Genomic DNA, 21,008 nt, shown 5'->3' with positions numbered 1-21,008 from the left:
TATAACAAATCTTTAAATGACAGAAACTATTTTCTATAAATATAAAAATCACATATTTTCAATTATATGTATATTTAACAGTATTTATAATTTAATAAATGAAGTCACTTTTGATGTTTTTTACTGCAAATCGTAAATAAAAATTATTGTTCAGTAAAATTATTGGAAAATCACTCTTTAAACATTTATAAATATCCATTTATTATTATTCTAAATACTATATAGAATATAAATGTAATTTTTCTTTCACATATCTATTTCCTAACATTGAATACAGATAAAATTAATGTATTTCCTGCACACTTGACATACCTCATCGATAACCTGCGATAGCTCAGATAGCGATAATTTCATAACATTCCGTAAAATTTGTGGGATCTTTTTATTTGCACTTTTAATTAAGTTGTGTAATGCAGATTGTATTGAGTTCATTCCAAATTAATTTAAAATTCGACACTTTCTGAATGTTTAAAAATTTTCCAAAATTTTTCTATCCATTACTCTTGGATGGCACATAAACGTGAGGATTTTCAAGTAAGAAAATATTAATAGCTTGACCTGCTTGGAACGCGTCCAATAATAGTAAGTCATTCTATATAACTGCGTTTAGGTCTACATACAAGAATCAGATTTTCATATTGTAAAAATTTTATTATTAAGATTTTGAACATTAAAATGTACAAAAATCAACTATCCAAAATTTATAAAAATAAAAATATAAAAATTAAAAATTGAGTTTGAATTTTATGGAATAGTCTCTTATTTTTGTATGTATACTAAACATAATTAGTCCAATAAAAAAGAATAATTAGTCCGATGTTTCATAACATTGTGTGGCTCTTAATCCGCTAACGAGCAATTTATTACTAAAAAAAAAAACAATTTAAATGATGTATTTTTAAGCGTAAATTCTCGAAAATACAATGATCGCTTTATTCAGTTATTTTTGAATATCTAACATTTTGATAATTGATGTCTGGGATTCCGTTTTATCACTACGATATTATACCACAAATAAGGAATTGATATTATAAGTTTCGTAGCACTCTTTAAAAATTTACTAACGAACGACTTAATTCGATTCCAAAATTACTTTTACTCGATTGAATCAAGGAGTTCGTATCTTCTGTTCTCAATATCACGAGTCTTCAATTTTCTGAAACAAAGTCTCATAGATCGGTAGTCAGAGTCCATTTTTATCTAAGAACTTAAGTAAAGTCTTAAGTAATGTCTTAAGATGCTAATATGGCCCTCTCTATGGCCCTCTCGTGATATCTTAAAAGTGTACTTAAGACAGTCTTAAGTATAAAAATCAACTATAAATACTAGCCTTAAAATATATAGTAGGTTTTTCCGCATTTGGGACGCAAGGCGTTCATCGCTCCATCAGCTGATGGTTACGCGAGAATGACCCGTGAGTGAGTGAAGCAGAGACTTCATTGAGAATTTCACCTCAGGGTTTAACATGCACTAGAGTTCGATGTCCTTTTGAAGCAATCGACCACGGTGAGGGTAAGGAACGGGGCTCGAAAAAGCCGTGCGGGAATAGGGAATCACACGCGCACGACAAACTCGGGATACTGCGCGTGAGAGATCAGACACACCCAAGAGCCTGCGTTTCTACGTCCTATGGATATACACTATCGGTATTGATCCACACGCACCGGCTCTCTTCCACAGCAGGTGTCTCTTCTCCCTATCTTCCTTCCTTCCTTCCTTCCTTCTTTCCTTTCATCCCCCAACCGCTCCAACACGTCATTTTCTATTATTCTCTCTCTTCTTTTTTTCTTTGTTTCTTGACATTACCGCAAAGGGTAATGTCAAGAAACAAAGAGAATGGATTTCGATCGTGGGTCAATCCCTATTTCAGCTTCCAGAATATTTAAAAAAATTTAGAAAAAAAATCATAAATTCAGAAAAGTTTCTACGTTAAGTCACAATTATAAAATCATAATCATCTGAAATGTGAAAAATTCTCGAAACTGTCAACAAAAATTACAGATGAGGACTAATGAGAGTTATAGCGGTAAATAATGCGCAATAGTCCTGTTTAAAAATACCAAGTTTATTTCGTAGACATTTCGATTCCTTTTTGGGCTATCTTCTGTATACAGTGATAAATTCAAATCAGCTCATGGCAAAAACGGTAAATTATTCACTCACTTATTTAAAATCAGTTGACACTTATTTGGAAAGTCAGTTGGCAACAAACAGAAAATCGATACAAAACTTATGTTCTGTAAAACGATTCAAAAAAGTAATAAAAATTTTCAACATTAATTTATACAGATTCAGGAAACTGAATGCGTTTTGTCAGAGGAGCAAATAACAAAAGATAAAATCAAAAAACATAATTCCGTTAATCAAGTGATCCAAGAGAATTAACAAATAAGAAAAATCGGTCTGTGTCAAAAATCAAGGTACAAGAGTCAAAAGTAAAATAAGCCGTGTGCATCAGTTACTATATAAAGAAACAAAGTTATACATCTAATATATAGGGTTGGGAAGTAATTTGTTACGAAATTACAGGTAGAGTCATTTTTTTCACTAACTAACTTAATTTAGTCACGTTTTTTTTAGTAATTAGTAACTGATTTAATAATTACTTTTATAATTACTTTACATATTTATGTATAATTTCAAGAGGATTATTTTTGCTATAGAATTATTTTTCTTATTTTTTTAATAAAATTGTATAACATGTAAACGTAAACCAGTTTTTCTTTGATTGTCCTAATGGTATCGAAGTTAGGAAGGATCCTATTAGCCTACATTCCCGATTGCACACACCACTCATATCAGCCGATCAATTTTGATTATATAATAACCTATTTTGATGCCGAAAATGAGCGCCAAGTGTCAGCATGAAAAGGTACTTTTAGAATAGAAGATTTATTGGATAGAGATCGATGATCATTGACGAACACACACATGCAAAATATATAATAAAATTACAATATATATCTATAGATGAAACGAAGAATAAAATACAAATAAAATACAAAGTGCAATTATCGGCAATTGATATAAATTTGCGATTATTAATAATAAATATTTGACTAATACATTATTAAATTCATGATTTTTTATTATACAGGGTGAGTCACTTAAGACCGGCCACCCGAATAACATCTACAGTTTTAAAGATAGGAAGAAATGCTTGAAATAAAAATTGTTTGGTATCGAGAGGGGCACCATATGATAATAAATATTTTTTACATATGAAAAACGAAAAAAAATTAGAAAATTACAGACTTATTATCAATTTCTCGGCATCGACTCGTAACTACACACATTTGTTTTAAATATATAAAAATGTTATATTTTTTTTGTACGTACGAAATAAACTTCAGCTGGAAACACATAGAAAAACGTAAGGCATAAGCAATAAGCGAATTGACCAAGCACAATAGAAAACATAAAGCAATAACCTTACATTCTTTATTGTGATTGACTTTGATTCGCTTAGTGCTTACGCGGCGTCTTATTGCCTTACATTTTCGTATGTGCCATGGACTTTAGTCCGGGATAAGGATTACATGGAAGAGTAATACTATCCTTTTAGAAATGAACACAGGAGCTTTAGTACGTATAAGAGAAAAGATTGCACGAAAATTTCATGTTATGTGAGAGTGTAATATTGATGTAGTAGTATGTAGCAATCTGTCAATATTTCGTAAATTGTATGTATGTGTTGTAAATTGTACGTATATAAATCGGTAAAAAATTATTATATATATATAGCGATCCTATCGGAGTTCAATTAAAAAAAAAAGCACATTTTCATTAACAAAATAATATTACTTTATCTTTTTATACATATTTTATACAGATTCGTTCTCTATACCTACCTTTTTTTGATCGTATTTAGAAAAGTCTTTATAGTAAGTGACTTTGTACAACGCAATGAGTGATTATATAAATGCGAAAATCTATAATGTATCATTTAAAAAAGGAAATGTATGGCAAGTGTAGAAACACTGCGATGTTTGTGGGTTTCATAAATCATAAGTATAACAGACTCGACCATTCGAATAATGCCGGTTAAAAATTGATTATAAATGTTCTCATCCCGGACGATTGTTTTTCTGTTTCCAGGGTGCGCGGACAGCGGCGACGCTCCCAAGAAGAAAAGTTTCTTCAAAGGATTCTGGAAGCGATCGCGCCACTACTCTCTGGAAAACCAATAGCCCAGGGACACGAGGATGATAAGTCACCACCATCACCAGTGGTACAGGCAGATGCGACAGCAACAACGACAGCGAGGCATCATGGCTACCACGACCCTCGCAAATAAATCTTGCTGCTGTATCGTCTAGTAACCCCGATTTATACACGCGTATATCAACGCGACCATCTTCTCTTCAACCCGATGTCCATTTGCACTCACGAACAGTGCATCTCCGCGTTCCTCTCGTAAACGGAATTCGCACGCGTTTCACTCCTTCCCTTCTCCTTCGTCAAATCTGATGACTACGTTTTACATTAGCACGAATGATCCCAGTTAACGCTAATTATTCATGAAAAGTTCGATTTGTGTTCTCAATGTGCCGAATATTCCGGAACAGTAAAAGAATATTCAAATGTTAATAAACTGTTCAGAATATTGTATGAACATTTTTCGTATATCACGAAAATCACTCACTCGCAAGCAGTATACAGAGAGCTGCGGCGGAGATGCATTAACTCGTAAATAAAAATGATATGGAAAAAAATATAAAGAGCGCACTATTTCGCCTATGAAGTGGGGGCGACAAGTAGCTACGTGCTTTGTGATCGACACGTGATCTGTGGTTCCGGGTTCGATCCCGCTCGTACTCTATATATAATGTTTTTCCAATATACACGGATTAAGCTTCTGTTACCGCCTTCTGTATGAATACACATTTTCAGTGAGGTTATATGTAGTTGTATTCGTTTTTAGGGGTTTTTTGTAAGTTTTCCCCTTATTTTGTACACTCTGGATTATAATTTGCGTTTATCCAATTTCGTTTGCTTTTGGTATCAGGAATTAATTTCTCATGTATTGTTCAGAAATAGATTCCTAAATAGAGAGAGAGAGAGAGAGAGAGTGCAATAATTAATTTCATTGGATTTCAATAAAAAAAAATATTTTCCTGTAAAATAAGTCTCCAAAATTGGGCTCCAAGGCGAAAATACTTGAAGTATGTTTTTGACAGTACAATTTTTTGTTTAAAAGTTAATTCAGCGACCACCGGACCTGAAATTTCTGGAAAAATTATAATTTTGTGGAATATATATGTATATGGAACATTCTCTGAACATGTAACGATGTATGAATGGAATTTTTAACGATTATTTTGTTTTACATTCGATAAATATTTCGGAATATTCTGCAATACTCTTGGAATGTTATTTTGGGATTTTAGGAATATTTTACGAATATTTTAGGAATATTTAGCATTAGCTGGAATCTTTGCATCATTTGTGAACCAAAATAATATTCTGTGTATAATTTATAATAATTTTGGGAGTCTTTAAATTTGTACATATACGCACCTACGCATGAACACACACATACACGCACACGTACGCGTGCGCGCGCGCAAATTTATGAAACATTTTTTACATTATACTTTGTATCTTTAGAAAAGAAAAAAAAAGAACTCCAGATGTATTGTATGTACACAGATTATAATGATATAAACTACGTTTACATGGTTCGATTTACGCCGAAGTTATAACGTCAATGTTATGAAATTGGCCAATCATAGCTATTCCTCTGAAGAATGGAAAGGCCGTGGCCAGTTTCATAATATCGGATATTATAATTTCGGCGTAAATCGAGTCGCTTAAACGTAGTCATAATTGACCTTTTTGTATTCGCCTTTAATGTTATTAAAACAAAATCTATCTTCCTTTTATTCCTTTCAGAACAAGATCAACCGATTTTTGAAGTTCGTCGCAATTAGGGTGAGTCTTTGCGTGTATAATTCGGTTCCTATTTATAATTTGATATTTTTTCATATCCTCCATAAAGAAATTATCGGATTTTGTTTAATGATTAAGTTGATAAATATATATTGTATACGTCGTATGATAAATTTACTAATTTAATCATTAACCAATTTTTGAAGAACTTCCGAAAAAGAGATTCCTCGATAATTTTGCATATGAAAATTTCAGAGCTTTCACATAAAATAATGGGACGTCAATCTCATTGTCATTAATCAGCTCAAAGATTTGTTGAATATCAGGGAATCTCCCAATTACTTTCGCAGGAGAATGTGTCACGGTTTGTAGCTGGAACGAGAGTCATCTCGTATCAAAACGCTTCTTCACGCTATCTTCGTCATGCCATCTGTCACATTGCATTAAGTTTTCTCGCCACGTATTATTGCGCGTCTAAAGAGACTCGTAAATTTCATGCTCACGGCGAACAGTGTATAGACATATCGATGGATTTTTTTTCGCCAATTGACGAATTTATCCTACTAATTCCGTTTATATTAATTATTTTTTACAATACTACGTAATTAATTTCTAAAAAAAAATCAAATCTTAAAACTTTTAATAAATAGCTTTTAATCATTTTTGTCGTTTCAGACATTTCTGATAATGAATGCTTTCTTATCGTAAGCGGCGACAATAAAATTTCCTTATCGCTGCAAACTATATTTCATCGATTGGCGAGATCACGTCACTTTTACAATTTGAATTTTTTTATCACTCTCTTTTTGTAATCGAGAAACACATCCCCGCGTATGTAAAGATAAAATGAGAATAATAACAATAAACAATTAAATATGCAGAGTATGTATTTGAATATACTCGACTCTGTGTGTGTGCGTGTGCGTGTATGCGCGTGTGCGTGTGTATGTGCGTGCGTGCGTGTGTGTATGTATGCATGCGTGCGTGTGTGTGTGTATTTATGTGTGTGTACGTGCATGCGTATATATATATATATATATATATGATATGACGAGTGAGAGTGTAAGAATAAAAAGAAAAAGAGCGAAAATATAAGCGCAAATGCAAGAAAATATAAAAAAGGATCATATTAGCATTATTATTGATACGATTGTAAGTTCATAGAGTCATTAACACGTTGTAATATTATTATTAATAGGACGATCACGCGCGTGTGCGCAGATGCAACGTACACGTAATAATTACATACGTACAAGCGTACATATACACATACCCACACTCTGACACGCGTTAATACTAAAAGAAATATAATAACATTATTGATTAACATTATTGCCAATAATATACGATTGACTTGCGGTTATAGCTAATAATGTAAACGAAAAGACCCGACGATAATGATAACTACGATTGTTTGTATTTAATAGAATTTTTAAGTCAATGTTTTGCATTCATCCCCTCGGATATCCGATAAAGACGATCACCGACTATAACAGTCGATCGAATGCCAAAGATTCGGTACATCGAGCTCGAGAGAAACTGTAGGAGAGACGAAAACTATCGATGAATCTTTTAATTGGCGTCGTCTCGTACCACTCTAAAAAATACGGATGTGGATTTAACACCATTCGGTATTTATATAAACACAAAATTGTATTAATATCAAATGGTGTTAAATTTATACCACATTTACATCCATATTTTTTAGAGTGTATATATTTGTAAAACATTTTCTATCAATTTCAAAATTCTCGCAATAACGATTGCAACGTTTATAAGTGAAAATAAATAAAAAAATTGCGTTATCCTTTCTTGAAAATTTACGATCAAATCGTGAAAGCAATATCTTTTTTTGCAAATAATAATATCTGAACGTAGGAAAAAGTAATGGAAAAAAACTCTCAGCAAAAGAATATTCGATGCCATAGAAAGTTTCACCGAACGCGCTACCGAAGAATGATACAGCTTTTTATTCTCGGAATATATTCAGCTTATTTTTTGCGGAGAATTTCGTCAGATGTATCTTTTTACCTCTGACATTCTCGATTACTTGTTAAATGTTAGACAAATTGACAGACGCTTGAGAAATATAATTTATACTAAACATGTTCTATTTTATTATTTCTATATTATCTCCAGAGTTTATCGAACCGTTATATAACAGATCGACTTACGCGAATTACGAGCGATTTCTACGAATGAAGGTCGTTGTTCTCGGGATTTCTATTCAATATGTCATTGACAACGATACATACTCCGTTCTTTATTTTCCGTTAAGAGGTTATAGAACATTAAAATTTTTAAGAAATAAAAAATTTTTTTCATCTTCTAGTTTAAAATTATAAAAATGCAGCTATAGATATATACAGCAATAATTGCATAAAATTATTAAATTATTAAAAATATATAATTTGTAAACTTATTAAAAATTTTAAAATTTACATAGTTTAAACATGTTTTTCTTAAAATATTATTTTTTAAAACGATGACTCAAATATGGTTTATAATGTTTATACGATCAATTTCAAGTTTTAAAGTAACAGTTTTAATAATATTCGGACCCGCTCCCCTCCACAGAGACTTTCTTCCTACTTTTAACTTTTTTCTTAAATTATAACATAAAGGAAAAAGAACGAGATTTTTCAAGAAAATACAATTCTTATATTTAAATGTGTCTTAGTTTCGCAAAAAACAAAATTTTTAAAAATTCCCTCCGAAAATGATAACTGTGAAGTTAAAAAAATGCTTAAACTTTTTTATCTCAAGTAATTTATGGAGCTAAAGTCTCACCATGCAAACGCTCGCGAGCTGCAATAACTATTTAGGACGCCATTATTATCTATTATTTCCATTTTTTTGTTATAATTTTGCATCTTAATTTTGTTATTTAAAATATATTTTTCCAACAAAAAAAAAAATACTATTTATGTCTATCTCTGTAAATAAAAATTTTGTATGGTGTTGAAAAGTATCCTATTTTTTGATTCACTACGTTCACTACAGACTTCTATAATCGTATTCCGATATAGTCCATGTTCCAAAATTGACTGCCTGTCTGAAAATCTGTAAGTCTATACACCGTTATAACAGTACAATGCACGTGACGTAAACCGTATAAGCATTTTCAGCGCTGGCAGTAAATTTGGAACGCAGTCATATATGCACTGCTGGTACTGAAAATCTATAGTTCACGTTACCTATACTGTAGATTTTCAATACTGGGCTTTTATTCTTGAAAAAAAGTGTAAAACTAGGGAAATACTGTAATATTATATACTATAATATAGTATTTACCTATAATTATGTATGTTTCTTTTCAAGAATAGGAGTCCTGGTAATGTATATCGAAACACGACTTATGTAGCACAGACTTCTATGGCCAGTAGATAAACCATATAATTATATAATATTTCAATATACGCTGCAAGTACTGAAAATCTACAGTATACGTAACGTAATAAACTACCTATAGATTTTTAGTATCAGCAGTGTATCTCGAAACACGATCAATAGTCAGTTCTCATATTCAAGACCGCCGTTTTAAGTTCAATCTTAAAATGTCATAAACCAATTAAAGGATTGTATCAGCATCTTAAGACATTGCTTAAGACGATCTAAAAACCGACTATGAATAAGCTTGTACTAAAGATGCCTTTACATAGGAATGTCAAGTATCGAGCGTTCGAACATGCGCAGTGATATGTTAAATAATTTTACTGAAATACATTGGATCCAGTGTACACTACTGATGGAGGATCGAATCTCGTAGTTTATATTATATATAATATGTAAACAAATATAAATTTTCAATATATTATATGTTAGGACAATAGTGTATATTAGAACATAACTTCTCTTAATTTACCATTTTGCATCGAGCATCTGTGCAGAAGATTATTACGTATGAATTTGGAGCTTCAGATTCATGTGCAATAATCTCTGCGCAGATGCTCGACGCTCGACGCTTACATGTAATGGCATCTTAAGGAGTGAGCAGTCTAGTAGTATACAGGGTGTTCCGAATTTAAATGGCCAAACTTCGGGAGCATGTAGGGGACTGATGAAAAAAATCCTTTAGAGATATGTTCCTTTTTGCTTCGTTGGAGAAAATCGCAAAAGAAGACAAAATCTCGTTTTCATTTTTGTACTTATTTACTTATTCATTCACACTTATTTATTCGCATTGTTACTTTCTTAATGCAAATATTGTTCAAAATGTTGGCCTCTTGTAGTAATGCACGAATTGCATCTCTTGTACGGACAGCTGTATTGTAGCCAAACACTGATATGGTCAACGTAATGACTCGCCGATTCGACACTCTTCTGTCCAAAAATCGGCGCGCATACTCTCGCACTGCTTCTGAAGTATTATCACAGAAATCGAACACGAAAATAATATTTCGCATTGGAAACAATAATATTTCGAAAATTACGTTTTGTCTTTTTTTTACGATTTTCTTCAAAACAAAGCAAAGACGAGTATATCTCTATCGGTTTATCGATTCCTTACACGCTCCTGAAGTTTGGCCATTTAAATTCAGGACACCCTATATATAGAAGTCTGTGCTACATAAACTGTTTTCCAGCTAAGACACAAAACATTACACTGTGTAAGATACTTATTGTTGGAATGCAGTTTAGTTTCATAATGTAACACCAGTATGCATTGTATACTCTTCCATTCTTATTCTTAAAATGCCTCTTCATATTGACGCTCGACGCTCGATTTTTAGCGTCAATTTTGATTACGTAACCTGTTTTGACGCTAAAAATGAGCGTCAAGTGTCAACACGAAAAGGTGATTATATTAACGTATCAATAATAAATTTATGATTTTAATTTAGATTTATAAGTTATAAATCTTTCATAATTGACTGTTTTTGACGGTTCTATTACAAAATAAGGCTATCAAATCACTTTTTGAAAAGTTGGTAACATTGATATGTTTTACACGCTGCTATTATACTTACCTTTTTACAGCGTACGAGCAGTGTAATACTGTGTCATAGTTGGAACACTTTGTATAAGACACAGTGTTACACTGTGTTATCTGTGTACATTATTGGAAAACACCCATACACATTCTTATGATCCCTTAATAGAATAAGAAGAAAAGAAGCGTGATCTGTACGGCGTTTCCTCGTGAATAAAATCTCGATCAGTCTCAAAATTTAAAATAATAGCAATAGCGAACACAATGTGCGACAACAGGTTTCACGATTGACGAAGGATAATGATGGGCATTTATGGAGCATCTGTCACTGCGAGGTACAAGTGTTAGCTAATATTTTGTCGCTCGTTCGTTGACGTTACGATAAGTCGCTTGAAAGATAAAGCCGGTTCTACATAAGACGCAGAACACGGGTCGCAGATCGCAATGTGTTGCTTCAGTCAATCTCGAAGCATCACTTTTAAAATTGACACATCGGATTGGCTGACGCAGCAAACGACCTGCGATTCGCGTTCTGCGTCAGAACCGGCTTAATATAAAGAAGCGTACACTGCCTATTGCCGCGTCTCACAAGTCAGATCAAATTGTATCAAGTTGAAGGTAATGATAAAATACAGATATATATACTTGTAATTTAAGAAGGACAGAATATCACAGATCTAAAAGTAGAATTGACCGATTTCTAATAAAACCGGTTAAATTTCAATCGTCAATTCAATACCAAAATATGAATGAGATTAAATAAATTGACCAAAAAGTCTTCTCGATTTTTGTCATAGACTACGTTTACATGGACGTCCTTAATCAGATTTAATAATATTCGTAGTTAGAAACTGGCCAATCACAGTCATTAATCCATTCTTCAGAAGAATAGCTATGATTGACCAGTTTCATAACCACGGATGTTATTAAACCCGATTAAGGGCCAGTATCCGCGTAAACATAGTCATAGATAGCTTTAGTAGTGTAAATATATGTATATATGAATATGCTTATTGTTAATTTGAACTTCAACGTAGTCGATTTTAAAATTGATATTTCAACGGATTATATCTAATTGTAAAACACAAGTACTTTGAAGATTATTTGCTTTTGATCTATTCGGCGTAAATTTGAAAATGAAACAAAATAAAGCACATTTATTTTCAGCATCTCATACTTTATTATTATTGGAAGAGTAAAAACATAGCGCAAAATAAAAAGAAAATGCGTATGTGCAATATATGGTTAAAATGTCGTAAACGATCGTAAGAGCGCTAATTTTAATTTACAAAATTTCGTGCAGAAAATTTTTTGTGGAAGACATTCTACGTTCTAGAAAGCCCATTAAAACTGATAATGATCACATCAAATCGGTAATTAAAAATAACTACATCAAACAATTAGAGAAATCGGAAAAATATTAAATATATCAAAATCTTGTGTAATAAGTCATTTGCATGAGCTCGATTATACAGAGTGTCCCACGGGAAGGTGTTGAAACTAATCAGCTGTCATTTTCGAAAGTATTCAGTTATTGAGAAAACAAAAATTGCGCTGAAAAGAGGAAAGTCTGCAATTTTTATTGAGTATAAATAAAATTTAACAAAATATGTTTGTGTATCAATTAATTTTATTGATGAAAAATATGCTCATAATCCCAAGGAGTAATTTTTTCGGAGTGCGCACCATCTGAATTTGTACAAAACACAATTTTTTATTACGAAAACTCGTAAAAACTATTTTTAATATATCGTTTTTAATATTGCTAATAACTTTTTAAATAGCTGCTACTAAATCTGAAACTTTTTCGATCTTATTTACGGTCTTTGATATTAATCTTAGCGTTTACTTGATTTTAGCATATTTTTCATCAATAAAATTAATTGATATAACGACAAATTGATAACACGACAAATATTTTATTAAATTTTATTTATACTCATTAAAAATTGCAGACTTTCCTCTTTTCAGCGCAATTTTTGTTTTTTCAATAACTGAATACTTTCGAAAATGATAGTTGATTAGTTTCAACTCCTTCCCATGGGACACCCTGTATGAATCATTACAATATTTGAGCATTGCATAAATTAAACAGAAAGAATTTAATGTGTGTGGACGGCATTTCTATCTGAGAAGATTGATTTGTTATTCAAATGCAACGAAAATGATCATTTTTTAAAATAAATGTTAATAGATGATGAAAAGTCGTCATCATTACGTGTATCTGGTGAGATTGAAAGAGTATTTTGTATTACGATCTCTTACTAAGCAACTACACGCTTAAAGGTATGAATGAACTGAAGAACAAACTTCAACAGCATCGCAGTTTTATTGATAAAATGCGACTTATACACGTATTTATGAATATCGACACATCCTTATACATTATTACATCAATATTGTACACACACAAAAGAATGTATGTATATGAAGATATGCATTACAAAAATTATATGCCTTTAGCGATAAAACAGACGACTTTGCCTTTAATTCTAATAAACATTGCTCGTAATTAAACAAATTGAAAACAGGAATCATCGAGAAACATCTAAAATTGGTTAATAGAAAGATCGTCGTATTCCGTCAAGACAATACCAGAGCTTAAATTTCCTTCACGAAAACAATAATTTTTTTATAGTATTTAAGATTTTAACTAGATATAAATCTAAAAATAATTTTGTTAGACTATCAAAATAATTGTGTAGAACATTCAAACTGATTGCTAGAACGTCAAAACTTTTTGCAGCATCGCTCATCATGCTTGAAATTCTTCCTACAAAATTATTTTGATGTGACCCAATAAAACTATTTTATTCAGATCCATATCTAGCTAAATTTTTAATACTTCAGTAAAATCGTTCTTTTCGTATTAATTTTCTGTCAAATTAAAATTATTGAAATTTGATTAGAATGTTCTACCTCATTAATCATATTCATCAGACCTTTTATCATCCGATTATTTATTTCGATTCTTGCAGAATTTCCTTAGAATGGAAAGAAATTTGAAAATCTAGGGCTTATAAAACTCACTTTAAAAAAAATTTGCTGAGAAAAGTAGGAAGTATTTCAAGGAGTACGTAATAAAGCTGTTTGAAGACAACAGAAGATCATCGAATTGAACAAAATTAATATATTATTTAGGTAAGTTTTTAAATTTATGCATATAAAACTTTTTAAATTTTTTGAAAAAAAAAACGAGAAAGCTTTTTGGCCAATCAAACATAAAAAAAAATATATGATAGAAAGTCTTGGCTAATACTAAAGAAAAGAATTCTAATTTCTATTCAGACAAGAGTTAACCAACATAAAACTAAAAGACATCTTTTAAATATGTAGTTTGAATTTTTCAAGATGGTGATTTTCTGATAAGACTAAAATATTAACTTGATTTATGATGTCTAAAAAAGTTTTTTATGTCATCCTTTTTTGGTCTTAAAATGTTTAAATGTCAATATTTCAAATAAGCAATCGAATATGGTCGCCCAAATTTCAAAAAATCATTGCGTAAATCTGCATTTCTTCTAAAGTTTTTGTTACTAAATTTTAAGCTAACTTCAAAATGTCAAAATTTAGGATGGTGAATTCAGTTTGGCAGACTTAATTCCACTAAATTATGCAATTAACATAAAACTTACTTTTTAAAGTTTAAAGCACTATTGCAAAACAGAAAAACAAAATTTTGTAAAAAAAAAATTATAGAAAGTTATATTTTTTTATACTAAAACATTTTGAATTTTGGAATTTTGAGCTCTGATTCGAATTCACCCAACTAATACTAAATAACTACTTATACAAAGTTCAATACAAATACCTTTTATGAATTATATTTTAAGAATATTTGGTATTAGCTGGGCAGAACGATATAAACTTTTGAATACTGTATGTCAGCCTAATCGCATCATTTTTAAAAAGTATAACACTTTCATTTTTTGAATATGTAAACATCTGCTATACCCATTGGACTAGCCATTTTGAAATTGATAATTTTGATTTCACATTCGAACATCACCAAAAATTTCTTAAACTCAAATTTCATAAAAATCAATTAAGTACTTAATTTAGAAAATAAAAAAAGATACTCGAAATATGTATTATTCGTTCTGAAGAGGTTAAATATTAATCATTTTCGATGCCGCTTCTAGAAATTGCAGAATTTTATAAAAATAAATCCAGATTTATATCTTCTTTGCACACTGAATTCATCACGTTATCTTTAATTTATTTATGCGTCGAGATTTTATCGAGAAATTAAGAAGACAGTTCGGCACCCTTAACATAACATATCGTACATAATAAAACTATCGTGGACAATGATCTCTATAATATATTGAAGCGAGCCTTCCCTATACTAAACTATAGAAAACTGCGACCCGATGCAGAAAAGGAAGACAACCAATATTGGTCTTTCTGACTCTTCTACTTATGGTGGTAAAACGACATTAACCAATCAGTGAATCCCTGACAAAGGAAACAGTATCAACTTTGCATCAGAATGTCCTTATTTAAGACATTCCCACTCCTCAATGGCTCGCTCCAGTATGTTATAGAGCTCACTGATTGTGGAGAATACATTGCGTGCAATTCCCCACCATTCGCTGGAGATTCAATGTCATCTGCGAGATGCTGTTTGACAAGCGCGGATCTTACATTGAGATTACGACTTACAATCGAAAATCATGCTCGCGATGTGATCCCTGATGAAATGAGAGACATAAGTTCGACACACTTACCACAGATTGCGATCTGCAAAAATCGCATCTGTAAACAATTTTCCGTACGATGTGCATCTTGTCTTTCAAAGTAATTTGCAAATTATAGGACAAACGCACTTTATCCCAAAACATTATTTTATACTCTCATCGACGCGAGTTTATTTCGTAATCCTATATAAAATCGCAAGGCCGCTATTCGTAACATCAAGAAACTTGCACGTAGTCGCAGATCGCAGTCTTCGCGATGTAATCGACGAAGGTTTACTGAATAACAAGCGAATTGCAATGCGAGGACTAATGTCGCCGTTGCGGTAGCGAAATAGCCATTTTGCCTTTACTTGGATGCGCTCTCACGTCTAGCGGTCGTTCGTTATGTCGGTCGTCATCCTCATTATTTCATATCACGTCACGTCACGTCACAACAGCGGACGAATCCGGAAACCGTCGACCGTTTAACGGAGAAGTTGCAGCTTTTTGTAGACGTGGAATCGATGAAGAATTTTCATGCGAAAAGACACGACGATGGAGAATCGGCCGTCGCCGGTTAAGATCCTTTGAGAAGAAGTAGAAAAGAATTCGGTTTTAAGTGATAGAAAAATAGTAACTAAGCGCCAACTCGTATGCCTTATATGCAAGGATCTATTGTGCTGATATCATTTTCGAAGATGATTTCCCCATCGAATATCGATATATCGATTATGATGAAAACGTCTCAATCATTGATTAGAAAAATATTGTGTGTATGCGAGTGCATGTGTATGTATATCTCAAAACTTTTATTAATAAATATAAATAATTTTAATTCGAGCTATAATTACGCACGGAAGAAAAAGATTTGTTATCACAGCAAAACGATACCATTATAACACACTCAATGAACACAAGTTACATGTAACGTATCTGTTAGTTGTAATTTCCCACTCAATATAACACACGTGTTATATCATATACGGTTATATTGTTAAGTGGGAAATTACAACTAATAGGTACGTTACATGTAACTTTGTGTTCACTGGAATATTATAAAACTTTACTATTATAATTAATTACTCAACAGTAAAATGTTTCGTTAAACAATTTTTGTCAAAAGAATTGTCTATAAAAATACAAATTTGCTAAAGCAGATACATTTTGCAAATTTGTTTGCAGCAAAATTATTTATAGAGCTTAATAGATAATTAAATTTAATAGCAGTATAATTCTTCTTATGTTAGTTAAATCTTTCATCGTCAGTATAGAAATTAATAATGTTTATTACGATAGCTTAAAATAATGTGTTGTGTATTAGTACATTTTTTTCTTCATATAGCAGTCTCTTATCAGTCATGGAAATAAAAGTAAATGATGAAACATAGTAAAGAAAGAGATCAATATCTTATTCATTCGATATACATTTGAAAACAATGCAACATATATGATTCAGTATACGAGACTGTATTTTCCTTCGAATTGTCAAAACAGCTATGGCGTTAGAACGAGAATCGTGAAACATATTTGATTCACATATTATGAAAAGCATTACCCGACGAAAGTAATTCCAATTTGATATACAACCGACACCAAAGGATGTCGAAATATTTCGACAATGTCTCGATGAGGATGGAATCAGCAGAGAAGAATCTTTTGGAAGCCATTGTGTAGCACTGCACGCCGTCAGCAAGAAGAAAAAATTATATATCTCGTGAAAGATTACATCAAGATGCAATTGCGCAATTATACAAATTGCACGTGTACACAATGTGGCTTGGTAAGACGCGTCCTTCGCGCGTCCTCATTATGTTATATAAATTTTGAGATTCGGCAGGTATAAGGGAAAGTCGTCTGTCGTGTAGTATCGACCGCTCTAATTTTTTGTAGGGCAACTTTTGGGCTAGATTTAATAAAAATTTTAAAAAATGTTATTTGTAATTCAAATCATATCTACTTAATAAAAGGACGAAGATTATTTTATTTAAAATTGGATACAAAGATTGATAATTAACAAAAAGGAAAAGTTAGAATTGGAGATTGGGGCAAAATTGTCATGCTATAAATTCAGTAGATGTTTAGATAAAAATGACTAATAAAAAATGGTGCGAGCATAGCGCGAAAAGTCATTTAAATTTTATATTGAGATATTACATTGTAAATTATTAAAATTTACATTTATTACATATATGAAATATATAAATGTTTTTTTTGTAAGCTATAAAGTTAAAAAAAATCACATGCGTACGTAAGTATGTACGTGAACGTACAGTGGGTCACAGAAAGGTTGCAACACTTTTTTTCCATGGATTTCGGAACGAGCTTTGCTCGTACAGCGGTTGAACGTAAATGGTTAGATTGTAAATGGAAGTACGAGAATCAATCTCTCTGGTGAGCAGAGTGCATTCCGAAGCCCATCGAAAAAGAGTGTTGCATCCTTTCGTTTAGTGCACGGACGCTATCTTAACGGGATAAGTAAAAATTTTTTCATTTGAAATCTATTGTGAAGCCACAATATTTTTCGAAATGCAATATTTTGTAGGATTTTATAGAAGAATCGAAGTACGATAGAAAATTTTTGAGATCTAATTTTACGATGGAAGATTTTCATGAACGTCCGATTTTTTAATTCATATTAAATTAGGATGTTTTAAATAGAAATGTTCTTATATTTTCAGTTAATACAAGACAAAACTTTTCTTTAGTTATCTCTCTCATGTATATATTTCGAATAAAATTACTTTCAGTTAATATTCACGACTATTTATGTATGTACAGAGTAACGAGAACAAGATAGCTAAATAAGAGGAAACAATGTAATCATGATCTAGTTATGACCTTTCGACGAACCACTGTTTCGCACGGAAATGCAGCAATCTTTCGCGGAAGTACCTACCGCAGTTTCCGTCGATGGAATATAACGATAGATCCATATCTTTAAAATGTTGAAAATAATTCCTGCTTAACGTTTTAAAGATATTCATCAATTTTCTTAAAATACTACATTTCTTATTATTTTAATAAATATGTCACTTCGTCAAGAATACTGTAGTTTCTACTTTGTTAGCAATTATAGAAAATATTTTACAATCTACATCTATTATAACATAATTTTTGCTCAAAAAATGTTGAACAATATAAATGATACGAAAGATAAATTTCTTCATTGTTTCATTTCTTTATAAGAAAAAATTAAATGTATGTACTTACCTTGGTTGCGTTTCAATTCGTAAAAAATATAATCGCATTGCTCACATTTTGCATCGATTTCGTTAGTACTTCGCTAAACACGCATTTAAACGCAAACATCAAACGCCTTGGAGTTTCTTTTTTTTTATACCACTTTATATAAATTTATTATTGTCTTAAACATAATTTTTTTTTGTTCAATCGTGCGTCTCTAATCGTTGTCGACGACGAATGCAAAAAATCTTGAGAAGTATATGTATTTCAGCTTTATAAAAGTAACGTTTAGTTATCAGGTACGTATACTCCTTATCCTTTTGTCGACTCTTTTTCCTTCTATCCTATTCGTACGTGGATATATATACCGACTGAGTAAAATCCCTGATCGGCGAAATATCTCAAAAAACGAAGCATTTTTAGGAAAAATGATTCAGACAAAAGTTGTGGGGTTTAAAAAGATCTATTTTTACTGGTCACACACACATCGACTTTGGGTAGCGTCGCCAAGGTCAGGTCAAGGTCACGTCGATTTTCTAATTATTCTTCTTATTTTTATTTTTGTACTAAAAATTCATTTTTACGTAAAAATGTAAATAAGAGAAACAATCTTCAATGTCCTTAATCTTGACAAATGTTATCTAGGTTATGATCCTGAACAATATTCAAAAGGTTTTAGCCGTCGGTCGGACACTTTGAATAACGCTAATGCCAGCGATATTTTAACTTTCAAGATACTCCTGATAACTCAATAAGTACTGATTTAAAAAAGACTATTAAAGCTTCGATCATTACAGACCTTTATTTCCTATTTTCTATTAAAGTATTTTGGAAAACTCACGAGGTCAGCTATTAGATTCTGGAATAAAAAATAGGGTGTTTCGTTTAAAAAAATCAATATGACCTTGATCTGACCTTGGCAACGCCAAGGTCAAACGGATATGATCAGTAAATAGATCTTTTTAAACCCTACAACTTTTGTCTGAAACATTTTTCTCAAAAATGCTTACTTTTCAAAATGTTTAAGGGGTCCGGGACTTTTGTATACTCTGTATATATATATATTTTTTTTTTTATATATATAAGAGTATATATATATATATATTTTCTTTCGTAATCTTTTCTGAGATCCTATTAACCTATTAACGTCCTTTCTTCTCGACAGTAAACGCATCCAATCTCGATCTCAAGATGGGAAGAGATGCAAAAATAAGACGCGCTGTCCTCATTTATTCATATATCAAATAAATTAATAAAACTATGTTGTATAACATTGTTATAACGATTAGAGAAACGTATTAATACGAATAATACTTCATTAGCATATCTATTATAATAATAACAGGTCAATATCAACAATTTTTTCGTTAAATAATTTCTTCTTTGAAGAATATTGAAGTAGAAGTATATCAACAAAATATGCAACGGATAAGAAAAAAAGTACAATATATATACTTTTCATATAAGTTTTACATTTTCCATTTGTCAAAATTTTAATCTATTGTACATGAGACTATTAAAGCTATTCGATAAAATTAAAGGTGTCATCTTTATCTCTTATTTTGCTTTTAAAAGGAATAATAAATTAACTGAAGTCAATCGATATCGACAAGAAAAAACATATATACGTATAATGTTGCCGAGAAGAAATATGTGTATAATATTAATCCCTTGAACATACGAAGATGCACTAGAAATGGAATCCGGAAGAGCAAGATAGATACCAATATGCTTGGACAATCGTTTAAAAGTCATTTGGGCCTTCTTTTTTTCTTTTTTATTACAATTATTTCAATATTTATTCCTTCCTTTGTTATCAATAAAAATCGTTACATAGTAGTTTGGGCCGCTGCTTGACGGTCTGACGAATCGACAAGCATCCAATTATAGTAGTAATAGTAGCAGTAGTAGTAATAGTAGAATAGTAATAATTGTGTGTGTGTGTGTGTGTGTGTGTGTGTGTGTGTGTGAGTGTATGTGTGTAACTTCTGAATGTGTGTACCTGTGTTCATGTTCTCCATTGATAAATATGCACGCGCAATTAACGCGGAAATTTCGGATACACCGGCAGGAATTCGCAGGTACACCGTCGCTATATCCTTCTTTATGTTTTCGATGTAAAAGAGATAAGCAAAAATCCTCTTCTTCTTTATTCTTTCTTCTCCTTTCAAAAATGAATTCTCGTGCGATTTCGCGATTTCATCTATCATCAATAAAAAATATCTCATACGTGTTAGTACATACATTGCGTTTCAGTTTACTATTCTTTGATTGGTCATACAACTGGAAACCGACCCAAAAGGATGCGGAGGCAGGACACA

At 31.5% G+C, this 21,008-nt stretch overlaps 1 protein-coding gene across 4 annotated transcripts in view; it reads left to right on the top strand.

Moving 5' to 3' along the window:
* The window catches only part of LOC108730322 (uncharacterized), a 127,870-nt gene extending 123,618 nt beyond the window's left edge, over nucleotides 1-4,252 (top strand). For all 4 annotated transcript variants that reach the window (XM_018459939.1, XM_018459940.1, XM_018459937.1 and 1 more), the window contains one exon: nucleotides 4,099-4,252. In XM_018459939.1, coding sequence (XP_018315441.1) covers nucleotides 4,099-4,190 — 92 coding nt within the window. In that variant the 3' untranslated portion in view covers nucleotides 4,191-4,252. The remainder of the gene's footprint in view (nucleotides 1-4,098) is intronic.
* The last annotated feature ends 16,756 nt before the right edge of the window (nucleotides 4,253-21,008 follow it).

The sequence above is a fragment of the Mycetomoellerius zeteki genome, unplaced genomic scaffold (assembly GCF_001594055.1).
Source record: "Mycetomoellerius zeteki isolate Tzet28-1 unplaced genomic scaffold, Tzet1.0 scaffold89, whole genome shotgun sequence".
NCBI classification, from domain to species: Eukaryota; Metazoa; Arthropoda; class Insecta; order Hymenoptera; family Formicidae; genus Mycetomoellerius; species Mycetomoellerius zeteki.
This window is presented reverse-complemented; position numbering and strand designations above follow the sequence as displayed.